General features: G+C 43.1%; 1 protein-coding gene across 5 annotated transcripts in view; it reads right to left on the minus strand.

The window, feature by feature from the left end:
• PLCE1 (phospholipase C epsilon 1) overlaps window positions 1-12,658 on the minus strand; it is a 328,855-nt gene that overhangs the window by 16,628 nt on the left and 299,569 nt on the right. For all 5 annotated transcript variants that reach the window (XM_067024972.1, XM_059054408.2, XM_059054405.2 and 2 more), the window contains 4 exons: window positions 8,849-8,980; window positions 7,456-7,746; window positions 2,401-2,564; window positions 447-708 (listed from right to left, as the gene is read on the minus strand). In XM_067024972.1, coding sequence (XP_066881073.1) covers window positions 447-708; window positions 2,401-2,564; window positions 7,456-7,746; window positions 8,849-8,980 — 849 coding nt within the window. The remainder of the gene's footprint in view (window positions 1-446; window positions 709-2,400; window positions 2,565-7,455; window positions 7,747-8,848; window positions 8,981-12,658) is intronic.

Below are 12,658 nucleotides of genomic sequence, written 5' to 3' on the forward strand. Positions count from 1 at the left end.
TTCTGACACTGGACTCCCACCAGGCACCGACTCCAACCTCGTCCCACTCATGCCACAGCACACCCCAACCCTCCCTGTTCTCGGTTTCCTCTCCTCACATCAGGCCCTGCTTTAAACACGCCAGGGGTGTGGCGGGCGCTACCTGGGGAGGGATGTATGGGGACAAGAGCACAACGAATGCCGCTCCAACATCAGCAACAGCGGGAGAGGCTGCACTTCATAACAGACGTTGCCAATAACTTCGGATTTTAGAATAATGTAAAAGAAAAGCGTCTTTTGAGACCTGCTCAGTGTTCACACTTGTATTATTTGCTTCTGCCTCTTATTTTCACTTTTTAATGTGAACATTTCAAACATATACAAAAGTAGAGAGAAGTGTGTAACGAACCCCAGGGCATCCATCGCTCAGCTACAATGATTATGAACTTTTGACAATTTGATTCTACCTCGCTTTAGAGCCTTGAGGGGGATGATTCTCTGAGCAGTTACCACCGAGCTGTTGTTCTCCACAACGGCAAAACGAAGAAACAGGAGATCTTCAAAGTGAACCCGGAAGAGGAACTGTTCATTCCACATGGGGTTCAGAGTATTGCGGTGGATGGGCTTCGTGCGGAAGTGGCAGCTATCCAGGGCCATGCCCAGGACGTCGACCTCTATACACGGGCTTCCCGTGCTGTTACTCGGGCACACGTTCTGCCCAGAGACAATCTGAGGAGGAAGAAGGATCAAAGTCACTGAAGATGCGAAAGAGACAGAGGTCGGCTCTGAGCCTCATCACTCCCCTCCACAAAGAAAGACAAAGAACCCTCTGGAATGGACCAGGTATATGATTAATAAGGCTGCTAAAAAAAAGAGAAGTTATCATAATCAGGTAATTGCATGACTGGAATCATGGTGAAATCTATTTTGTCAACGGCATTCACCTAACTATAACCTTCCAACTGTCAACATGTTCAAATAGCTTCAAAAACCACGTAATTAAGATGAAATTAAGTTTGTCAAGAAGTTGGGAAAAAAGAGGGCCTTATATATGAAACCACAAATGTGTTACTTACGTTCTGTTCAAAGTGTTTTAGGTGTATCTTTTACAACTTCAAAAATTTTTTCTTGAATAGTTAGGTTCTGGAGCAAGTCACAGGGAATGTTGTTAAAAATTCATAGCCTCCTGTCAACATGAAGCTATACTCAAGTCTAGTGAAAATGGTCACACAGAAAAGGAGCTACTGCTCTACTGTCTTAGGGAAAGAGAAAAAGCAGTTTGGTGGTAAGAAAATCTCTGAGTTGGGATCTCTCAGGGTTTTGAGGTGTGAGCAGAGGCTGCTTGGCATTCCTCCTTTGGAGGGAAACAGACAAGATCTAGAGTTGGATGGAGGGATAACTTCATCGCTCCCTGTCTTTTCTATCACCCATTCAGTGGGTTTTTTTTTTTTTTTTTTTTTCCCTCAGCTAAGAGGGAGTGAGAGAAGCTGGAGATAAAAATGAGTAACGAGCTACCAGGACTCTGATGTTAAGGACAGTCTGTGGAGTTTTGACAGTTAGTTAATTAGGCAATAAAAGGAATAAGGAAAGGCCAGGAATGACAAAGGTTAAACTGTAAGGAGGAAAGATATTTAATTGATTTGTATACTGATGCCTGTTTTACCTTTTATAAGAGCTTGTTAGAGTTTAAGATGACCTGCTCTAAGAAAGAGCTCAGCTTTTATGAGATGCACTGAGAGTTATGATTCTGAGGGCCCTGGAAGACAGAATTACCATCATCAGTATGGAGGTGGTAGCAGGGAGCTCATAACTCCACCTACTGGGCTCTAGCGAATACAGCGCCTGGTGACTGCATACCTAAACCTCAGCCGCTGCTTCCTGAGAAGTAAAAAAATTCTTTTGGGAACTAAATCTGCACCAACAAAATTGTGACATGAGAGTTTTGTAACGCCTTGAGTTCAAAAGGCATTACACCTTAGAATCCCAATAGAATATAGGAAGGCGGGCTTCCCTCGTGGCTCAGTGGTTAAGAATCCGCCTGCCAGTGCAGGGGACAAGGGTTCGAGCCCTGGTCCGGGAAGATCCCACATGTCGTGGAGCAACTATGCCCGTGCACCACAACTACTGAGCCTGCGCTCTAGAGCCCGCGAGCCACAGCTACTGAGTCCGCATGTTGCAACTACTGAAGCCCATGAGCCTAGAGCCCGTGCTCCGCAACAAGAGGAGCCACCACAATGAGAAGCCCACGCACCATAACTAAGAGCAGCCCCCGCTCGCCGCAACTAGAGAAAGCCTGCGCACAGCAACGAAGACCCAACGCAGCCAAAAATAAATAAATAAATTTATTTAAAAAAAAAAAGAATATAGGAAGTGCTTAAACACCTTCCTATATTCTATTAGGACCATCAGGGCCAGACTTACAGTTAAAGAATAGACGGCAGGCTCCATGTTGTCCAGGTCTCTTTCCAAGGGAGAAAACTTCTGATACATGGGACAGTTCTTGTCCCACAGAACTGGGGGTTTCAGAACATAACCACAGCCACCGTTGGCCTCAAACATGGCAGCATTTAAATGTAAAGGGAGATCTGCAAAACAGTCAGCATCACTTGTTACTTTGTCACTAAAGTGTCATCTTACAAATTGACTTTTTCAATTTTCCCTAAGCTTAAGCAGGAAGAAGAGAGAACCAACCACTCACTCCATAGATTGAGTGCCTACTATGTGCCAGCTCGTGTTAGGCACCAGAGATACCAGGAAATAAGACACAAAATCCCCATCTTCATGGAGCTCACTGTCTATGGGATATGCCCCATGTTCCCACTCCAACCCAGGAGTCGCTTAAAAACTCCTGCCTCTTAAAAACTCCTTTTGCAAATTAAAATTTACAACATCCTTCCAAAAAATAATCTTTGAAATACCCCATTTTATACTGAATTTTAGAAAGGCATAATGGCATTTTCTTATCCCTAAACACCAAACCATGAAAACAATTTTACGACCAATTCTTGTTTTTTCAAATGTAAGATAAAATCTTAAGAATCCAGGAAAGATCAGGAGAAGAGCCAGAGAAACATATCTTTTTCTTGAAATTTCAATTTCAACTCATAAATCATAGTGTTTCTACCTCTATTTTTAAACTGTAGTTAAATATGAAAAAAAATCATTATCACATGTGATTCACATTATGTCCACAGTCCCCTCCATAGTACACTCTGGGAACCCTCACAACAGCTTCCAGTCTTCTGTGGCCAAATTTTATTTGGCAGAGTTGTTTGATGAACGGTTGGATCCCTGAATGGATTTTGGGCTCTTACACACTCAAATGCTCATCTGATGGCACAAGTCTGTAGAAAAGTTGCATTCCAAATGAGCAAAAAGTTTATGAGACACACCTGACAAATGTTCCCTCTGATAGATTCCTTCCATGTGCAGAATGAACTCTGATACATGGACCAACATCAAGGAAAAGTGTGCTAAATGAGCACCACAGAGCAATGAGAAGTTGGCCTCTCCTCATCTCGTGTGTGAAATTTTTCCCCATTCGAGGGGTTGGCTGGGATTGTGTGCGGGAATTTCTAGGGTCAGATGTCTTAGACACATATCAAAGCTCCTTGGACCTCCGTCTCCTTATCTATAAAATTAGTGCATTGGACCCCACTTCTCAGTCCCCTTCCAGCCCCAATATGACTGATTCATTGAGGCCAACTGTCTTGCCTGCAGTGGGAGAAAATTCTCTTCCCAGGATGCTCTGTGACAGAGGAACGTAGATGTGGGCGGAGGATGTTCAGAGTGAAGCAAAGTAGCTCAGGAATAGTTGGTAAGTAAGAAATGGATACAGAGTATATTGCTAAAGAAATTACAGCAGCTCACACTTACTGCACTCTCACTATGTATCAAACCCCATTCTAAGAACTTGTGTGTATTAGTGCCTCCCAATAACACATGCGGTAGATGCTTTTAGTATTCTCATTTTTATAGATGAAGATACTGAGGCACAAGAAGTGAAAAAGCCCAAGGCACATAGCCAGTAAGAGGTAAATGTTAAGGTTCGAACCCAGACAGCCTGACCCACAGTTCCTAATCTTAACTACCGAGCCATTTAATGTACATCTCACAGGGCTGTCATAAAGATAAGTGAGGTCATGTGCAGAAACCCCTATCCCAGCATTTGGCACATAGAAGGTGCTCGATAAACAGTAGGTATTAAATTATGATTATGATGTCAACACTCATTTGGGTTTGAAGTCTGATTTCATTAGCACTGTGTCTGTCTTTGTAGCTTTCCAAAACTTCAAAGCACTTTTGCTTAACTAAAATCTCTTTTGATGATTTGGTACGTAACACAGAACCACATGGAGCTGCTCAATTTGGAGTAAAGGTGGGACCTTAAATCTCACCCTCCTACTGTCCCCTATAGGTGGTCCCGGAACTTCATCTAGGGCTATAGTTTTAAAACCTCTGTTTTAACCAAGTGAAAGAATGTGCATAGATCTATGTAATCCCATCACCCTTCAGTCAGTGCATGGGATGGCAGATCAAGCAAATCCTTATCTTTATGTCCTTCTACTCATTTAAAAACCTGTATCAAGGGCTTCCCTGGTGGCGCAGTGGTTGAGAGTCCGCCTGCCGATGCAGGGGACACGGGTTCGTGCCCCGGTCCAGGAAGATCCCACATGCCGCGGAGCGGCTGGGCCCGTGAGCCATGGCCGCTGGGCCTGAGCGTCCGGAGCCTGTGCTCCGCAACGGGAGAGGCCACAGCAGTGAGAGGCCCGCGTACCGAAAACAAACAAACAAACAAAAAAACCTGTGTTAAGTGGAAACCATTCTCATAATCATTATCCCTATATTTTGAGGCTGGAAAAGTCATCAGAAAGGGTGTGGCAATCATTCAGGAAAGCGTAATAAATATTAATAGAAGTTTTTCTTTTGAGTGGGGCTGCATTTCTACATACTTGTAGGTCCTGGGACATGAGGCAGGAATCATTCTGCCCCAGATGGAAAGAACTTTGAGGGGCTGTTGCCTGCAATAACCAGGGTCTGCATACTAGACTCAAGTCAGTTTCCAAACTCAAGAGTTGGTTTTAATGAGTGTAGACCCGAGCTATTTCTGGTTCCAGATCACTGCAGACCTTGTTGGAGTTGATGGAGCCATTAGAGATCTTGGGAAGAGATGGCCCTAAGTCTATGGACACCACTTTGGGGCACTGGGGTCCCCTGAAATTCAGGAAGTGTAAGGCAGATGACCCATGGAACATATCTGGAGGTTAGAGGGGCACTGGGAGGGGGTTCTTTGTTATTTGGTTGGCATGCTCCATGGAAAACCAAGCACTCCTTAACCCAGGAATTCTTTTTCAAAAATTAAAAAATAGTGATCCCAGCGTTGACTCTTCTCTGTCTATTTGGACTTGAAGTTCACATAGCAATGCTTAGAAGAGATCTGGACTCAAAATCAAGAACTATAGGTTCAGACGGCAGTGGGGCTCATTGAGACAATCTGTTAGCTCAGTGCAACATGCATTTATTGAGCATCTACTGTGTGCAAGGGATTGACCAGGCTCTACCCCAGTGTGCAGGAATGAAGACCATTTTTACAGACGGACACACTGAAACTGCATGTAGCGTGAGCTCTGTCCAGCATGGGAGATTTTTAATCATTGCTTGCTGCCTGGAATCAAGAGAGGTTATATGGCAGCACTCCCTCCTGAGCTGGAAGATTATGTAGAGAAACCTGAGGATGAATCACACAACACAGCCTCCTGCCCCACCCCGAGCGGGGCAACAGGAACATGCACTCTGGCTTGATTTGGGAAAGAGACAGAGCCTTCAGGGATGAGTGGCGGCCAAGGTGCAGCCTCAGTGTGTGCTTCCAGACCACAGAGAGGCCCAAGGAGGGGCAATACCCGTGTCCCCTTCAGCTGTGACTCCCTCCACCATCAGCGGGGCCAGTATGTCTGCGCCAACCTAGGCACTTCAGGAGAAAGGACACGTCCCAAACCAAGTGCATTTCCATTTCCTTGAGAAAACCATTTTGCTAGTTATTTCAGTTCACTTAAAATATTTCAGTATCATCTCCACCAAGGGCAACAGTGGACTTGGGGCTATAGACAGGGCCAGAGATATAAACCCACAAGCCACTTGGGACAGATTGAAAATAACTTTTTACAGCTTTTAAAATATTTCACTATTATTTCCACTTGCAAGTCCAAATCATACTGTTTTCATAACTTATCAAAAGCACTTAATGGTAGCTAACGTTTGTGGAATGCTGTCTGTGCTCCAGGCACTATGCTGAGTATGGTATTTCACCTGCATTATCTTACTCAATTTCAATTGAAAGGAGCAAATATAACAAAGGCAAGAAAATATTACTGATGTCTCTGACCAGGGTCAGCCACGAAGGGGCTCTGGTGGTGCCAGTGCCAGGTGGCTAGCTGGTCCCAGAGCTACAACTGTGGTTTGACCTTGGCTGCAGACAGGGCTAAGCTGTGGTCGATGGGCCAGCACAGTTGGTTAGGATCTGATTCAGTTCACGTGAGAGGAAGGAGAAGGGTGCTTGATTGTTCAAAGAGAAGACTGGTTTTTGAATGAGCTTCTAGGAAACGTTCCTCACCTGCTGTAGCTCCCCACCTCTCACCACGTCTAAGTGGAACCAAAACACTTTATTCTCTAAACTCCCAGAGTCCTTGCATTTATTATGATAAGTCATACTGTGATTTTGAGCCACTTAATTGCTCTATGTCTTGGTTTGCATCTGAAAAATGGGGATCATAAAGGTACCCACTTCTTAGAGTTGTTGCAAAGATTAAATGAGAAAATAGGGGTCAAGAATTGAGATGGTGCCTGGTGCACAGTGAACATGCAACAAAAGTTAGCTTGTACTCTGGAGTTTTTGGCCTCATCCGTTATCTCAGGACAGTGGAGAAGCAGGAACACTACTTTCTCGGTTCACGTAACTCACAGACTTGTTTCCTTTGTGTCAGCTGCTCTTAGAGCACTGACCATTTATCTCCACTTCAATCTCAAAGGGATGAGGAGAAGCTAAAATGGTATTAACTTACAAAGTGTTTCGAGAGACCCTATTTTTTCACTGCAAGAACAAGAGATTAGCAAGACAGTTACTAAGGGTGTTAGGGAATCTCTACCACATCAGGTCTTTAAAAACAAACTGGACACAACCCTGTCAAGAACAGTCTTATGTTTGAAAAGTGCTTTAAAAAGGAGGCAGAACCAGGAGACTAATAGGGGCTCCTTGAAGGTTCTTTTCCATTGCCTTAACTCTGGAAAGTCAAGAGCACAGTTCAGTATCGAGTTCACTTCTGTTCTCTGTTATCTGTATATTTACCCTCACACAGGCCTCAGGTGGGAATCTTGCCCCCTTTGAAACATGTTTTTTGTTGAACTACGTTTGCTGAGATATAAGACGCAAAGGAGCAAGGGGAGGGCCCCCCCCCCCTCCGGGTGAAGCAGGCCCATTACCATCTGTCTGGTAGTTGAGCGCCACGAGCTGTATCCCATGGAGCCAGAAGAGGAGGGGGCTGGGGTTGGATGAGTCGATGCGGGTGGCAGCCGGATACGTCCTCAGCAGCTGGCAGGCAGTGTGCTGGATCAGTTTCTGAGAATACCTGCGACACAGACGTTTGGCGGCATTTTCATTCAGCGAGGAGATGTGGTAGCATTTGGGAGTTCTAATGATAGCGCTGAGGGACGTGGCTGGGTTGACAGAGGAAGGCGAGTCCTCCCAGGCCTGTCGCATTCCTTCACAGGAACCTAACCCCCCCAAAGATTAGCCTCAGATTAGTGCAGAAAACTTTAAATATTTTAGCAAGAGACACCTGAACAACACCCCAGGAAACAATCACGACACATCACACATCAGAATACATCTTGAGTGTTACTTGTGAGCGAGTCCACCACCTTGAGACGAAATGATAGCTATCGAGGGTATGCCTTTCTACTTGCTAGATGGGATGCTACCCATTCAAGGGTCAATAAATAATAAAACCACTTAGACCTTCCCCCAAAAAGGGATAGCTAAAATGAGTGCAGCAACACCATTTTAAATTAAAAAGCCTGAAAGTCCTTTGCCTCAGTACCTCATCTGTCCTGTGGATGTATTTGCATAAATACACAACAGTATATGCACAAGGGTGTTCAATCTAGCAGTGTTTTTTATAGCAAGAAAAAAAAAAAAAGCAACAAAAAACCCGAGAAGCAACCCAAAAGTTCCACCAGTGAGGAAGCGGTTAAATAAATGCATATCCACACAATGGAATACCACAGGGGCAATAAGGAGAAGGTAGATTATATGTACAGAGAGCTATGTGGAAAGTTATACAAGTATAAAAGTTATACAAGTTATGTTCAGTTATATCCTATTTGGATTATCTTAAAAAGGATCTTATTTTTCTTGAACTAAACACAATAAACTTAACAGTGGTTACCTCTGGGGAATAGAACTGGGACATTGTGAGTGGAAAGAAACTTTAATAATACTCTGTATTGTTAGAGTTTTTTTAACTATGAGAATTTATTACTTTGACAATAAAAAGTAATTAGAGATAAAATGGATATATCTTCTGGAGTTATAATGGTGAAGAGTGCAGTTCCAAGAACCACTAGAAGGTTCCAAGGTGGCTCCAATTTTATTTTTGAGGCAAACACTGTTAGAACACCTTCAGTGAAATGCTCTTTTTTAGGAAGCTAAGAGGGTAATTTTGTAATTTAAAAAATATTTATACCACACTTAGATAACATGAACATTCATGAAAATAAAAAAAGATTTTAAAAGTTCCAGTGAAGTGCTTAGAGAAATACTGGAATACTCCAGCATGCAGATTCAAGCAAAGATACTGTTAGAAGGTGACTTTACTTTTTCCAGATGTTTTGTTAAATGATGCTGTCTCCCCGGGGCTCATTCTGCCCGGATTGTTGCCAAAAATGGACTTCCTGCTTTTCCTTTCTTTTCCTCTGCTAGAGCCAGATGCATTTAGAGTTGACAGGCCTGTTCCCATAAAATGAAGATAAATAAGCCAAAAACTACAAGCAAGGGAACTCAACATTTTCCATCCCTGTTAATGTTTATTTTGAAGTCCTACTATTCCCTTGTAACCCAGTACAGAAGACCTACTAGCATTTTTAGCACCATTAATGATAGCATTGCAGGCAGTGATAGCAAAGTTTTTATCTCTGTTGGCAAATGTGACAAGGCCTGCACGATTATTACAGGATGGCCACAGATCACACTCCCACCCTTCTGAATGTACACCAGAAAGATTTCGAAAAATTGCGTGAAAAGAAAGGGCTCCAGAACCTAATCACGCAGTTTGGAGAGATAAAAGAATGGCCAAGAGCGGTAGCATCATAATTGTCTAGGATCAATTCCTTCCTGAATGAGCTTTGACTTAACACCTGCCTTCTTGATTCCTCAGTTTTCTTATCTACAAAATGGGTGCAATGATAGGAACTCACTCACAGGGTTAATCTGAGGATTGAATGGGAAACAGATTATGATGGTAATCATGTTTCATGGTTTCTCTTTCTCTCTTCTGGTCCAACCACTCCCCGAATCCTTCCTGCCTGTCACAGTGCCCAGCTCACAGTGCCCAGCACAGTGGGAACTTCACAGATATTTGCTGAATGAGGAAATGAATGCACACCATGCAGACCTGGCTCCAGGGCAGGAAGTGTAATTTAAAGGCACCAGTGCCTCCAAACCATTCTCACTGTCTACAATTGTACCATTAGAGAGTATTTCCTTTAACTGAGCAGCATTCAGGGGGGCCACTTTGAGATGAAAATTTATCTTCCAAGAACATCATCAGAGAAGACAGGATAAAGTAGTGTTTAATAAGAGTGTAGACTCCACTGTTTAAACCCTGTTCCCTGCGATGCGACCTCACACAAATTACTTAACCTCTCTGACCACTACTTCTTCATCTCCAAAAGGGTCATGGTTAGGATTAAATGAGATAATGTATATCCACATACTTAATAGAGTGTCCTGTTTAGAGAAAATGCTCAGTACACAGCAGCTGTGGGGTTTCTACATTTTTTTTTCCTCTGAAGTATCCAAAACTGCAAAGATGCACAAACATGGACTAGTGAATTCTTATGCTTTATCTTAAAACTTTATGTGAATTTTGCCCTCTACACAATGATCTAACAATGGATTTTCTCCAGAGTAAAAGAGATGAGGGGTCAGAGTGAGGGGACATGTTCATTCTGGGGTTTTTGCACACACCCCGGCACATGTTGACATCCTCCAGGGGTATGTGGGCCCTCTTGTGAGGAGCCTGGGCCTTCTCTGGGGTCGAGTGAGCAAGCAAGGAAACAAGGGCCGGGTGATAAAGAAAGGGGAAGGAATCTGGAGAGGTCCAGAGAAGTAATCGAAGGAGCAACAAAGAACCTTCATCTCCCCTGCTGGTCTGTTCACCAATGAAAATGACAACAGCCATTTCGAGAGAGCCAACTATTTTCCAGATAGTGTGCTAATCACGTTGCGTACCTTATCACTACGTTTTACAATAACCCTGAAAGTTAGCACTGTTATGCCTCTTTCGAAGGTAGGGAATCCAAAGGGCAGAGAAGTTATAGAACTGTCCTGGCCAACCAAGCTCACTGAGTAGTGGAGCCCTGCCACTGAAGCAGGTCTGTGATCTTGGGGAAGTTACTTTACTTCTGGGGAAGGTTACACCCATGATCTTCATGGTGCCTCATTGCTCAGAAGAGTTTTTTTGCATGTGGCTCCTTGAAAGGGACTTGGGATGGTGAAAGGTGAGATGCATTGAAATTGATAACGTAGCAAAATGAAAATCAACAGTGTAGCAAAATGAACACTTTTTTATTATTGTAATTCATATAATTTATTAAGTTATGGCTCAAGAAAATGAACACTTTGTGGTATTTTCCTCCTGAGCATCAAAATTAATCATAATGACAATAAATATTTAGAAGGTATTACAACAATGATTCTGGCAATATAATTTAGTCATTTTGAGAAAGAAAATAAATTTGGGGGAAGAAAAATGTAAGAAACTTCAATTACTAAAAAAATATATTAGAATATAGTATACCTATAAAGAATGTGTGTTATATAAACACTTAAAAAAACAGCATACTTGGAATTTTAAAAATAAGTCAAATAACCCTATGCTTCACCTGTGCCTCAAGTCAAAAGCTAGACCAAATGACGTTTTGACCTTTCCGCAATTCTCTACCTGTACAGAAACTTTATCTCTCATAGTGACTTCAAATATCTCTTGGAATTTGTGCTCTTTGTTTACTCAGTGCTTGAGAGGAAAAGACAAAGCCAGAAGAATGGTTTGGGTGCAGTGGCACCTGAATTTATAAAGAACAAGAGATGCAGTGAGTATGATTCTTGGATGGAGTGATCTTCACATCTGTTCCTGTGATGAAGGACATGCAGGCCACGAGGCTCTTTGACAGTGAAAGGATTTTACCCCGTGATAAGAACAATTTCACGAGCTGCAGATATGGTCATACTGTACTTATGAGACAGAAAGTCAGGATCTGTGAAACTAAACCTACATAGCTAAGGTCTTGCATTTCTTTGAAATCTTTGCTTGCTACTTATTTATTCTCATCCTCCTCAACAGAATTTGCTAGTAGATAAGCAGTAGCAGCTGCCAAAAGTTTAAAAACAGTTTATGGGAGAAAACTTAAAATTGAGAAAGTTCCACCTATGACTTTTTTTTCCCCTTCTGGTGTGTGAAGAGACCACTCGTTACCTAGTTTTTCAATAGTCCAGGACCTCTGTCCCATTTGCAGGGCAGAATGTGAGAACTAGGGCTTAAGATAAGCCTCAGGAAGCCAGGATCCGCCCATCTTAAAAAAAAATGAGGGTTGGTATTTTAACTTCCCTCTCTAGACCAAGTTCATATATGCTGCTTACTAACATTTAGACGGACACCCCAATTCCAGCTGCTCTCCTGTCCTCAGAAATGTTGTACAAAGGAATCCTTCTTCTTAATAGGAGGAAATGAATTTTTCTGACTTCTATATATTTATGGACTTTCCTGTTTGCCCTCCACCTCCTGCTGCCCCATCTGGATGAGCTCATCGACAGCACACCCTAACCAGAGAGGCAGGGTAGTGCTAGGGTTAAAGGCAGGACTTTGGAAATAGACAGGCTTCAGAATCATAGTTCTACCACTTATTAACTGAAATGCACATTTTTGTGGGGGCAGTGGTTTATCAGGTTAAGTTCACTTGTACTTCTAAAAATGGCCAACTGGGGAAACCTCTCCACTGAAACCTTGTCCTTGATCTTTGCAGTTTGGGTGGAGACTCACTACCCAGCTCAGGGATGGGGCACGGGACCTAAGTCCTAGACAGCCAGAGCACAGCATGTCCTTGGCCACAGTGATTGGTTCAGGGATGGGCAAAGGGTCCAGTGAAAAACCATGAAACTGCTGCTGAAAGTTCTGGAAGAGACTCATACTGAAGCTGAATCTAGAAATATGCAGCGCTAGCCTGCTGCAGCTGCCTTGCAACCGCAAAGGGAAAAGAGCCAACATAGTAGCAGCAGAGTGAGAAATATGGAGAGAGAAAGCCCTGGACCAAGCTGTACCTGAAACTCATATATCCCTTCACTTTTCAACACATAAGCCGATAAATTTCTTCTTTGCTTAAGTAACTTCTGCCACTTTCAAACAAAAGA

The sequence above is a fragment of the Kogia breviceps genome, chromosome 2, assembly GCF_026419965.1.
Source record: "Kogia breviceps isolate mKogBre1 chromosome 2, mKogBre1 haplotype 1, whole genome shotgun sequence".
NCBI lineage: Eukaryota > Metazoa > Chordata > Mammalia > Artiodactyla > Physeteridae > Kogia > Kogia breviceps.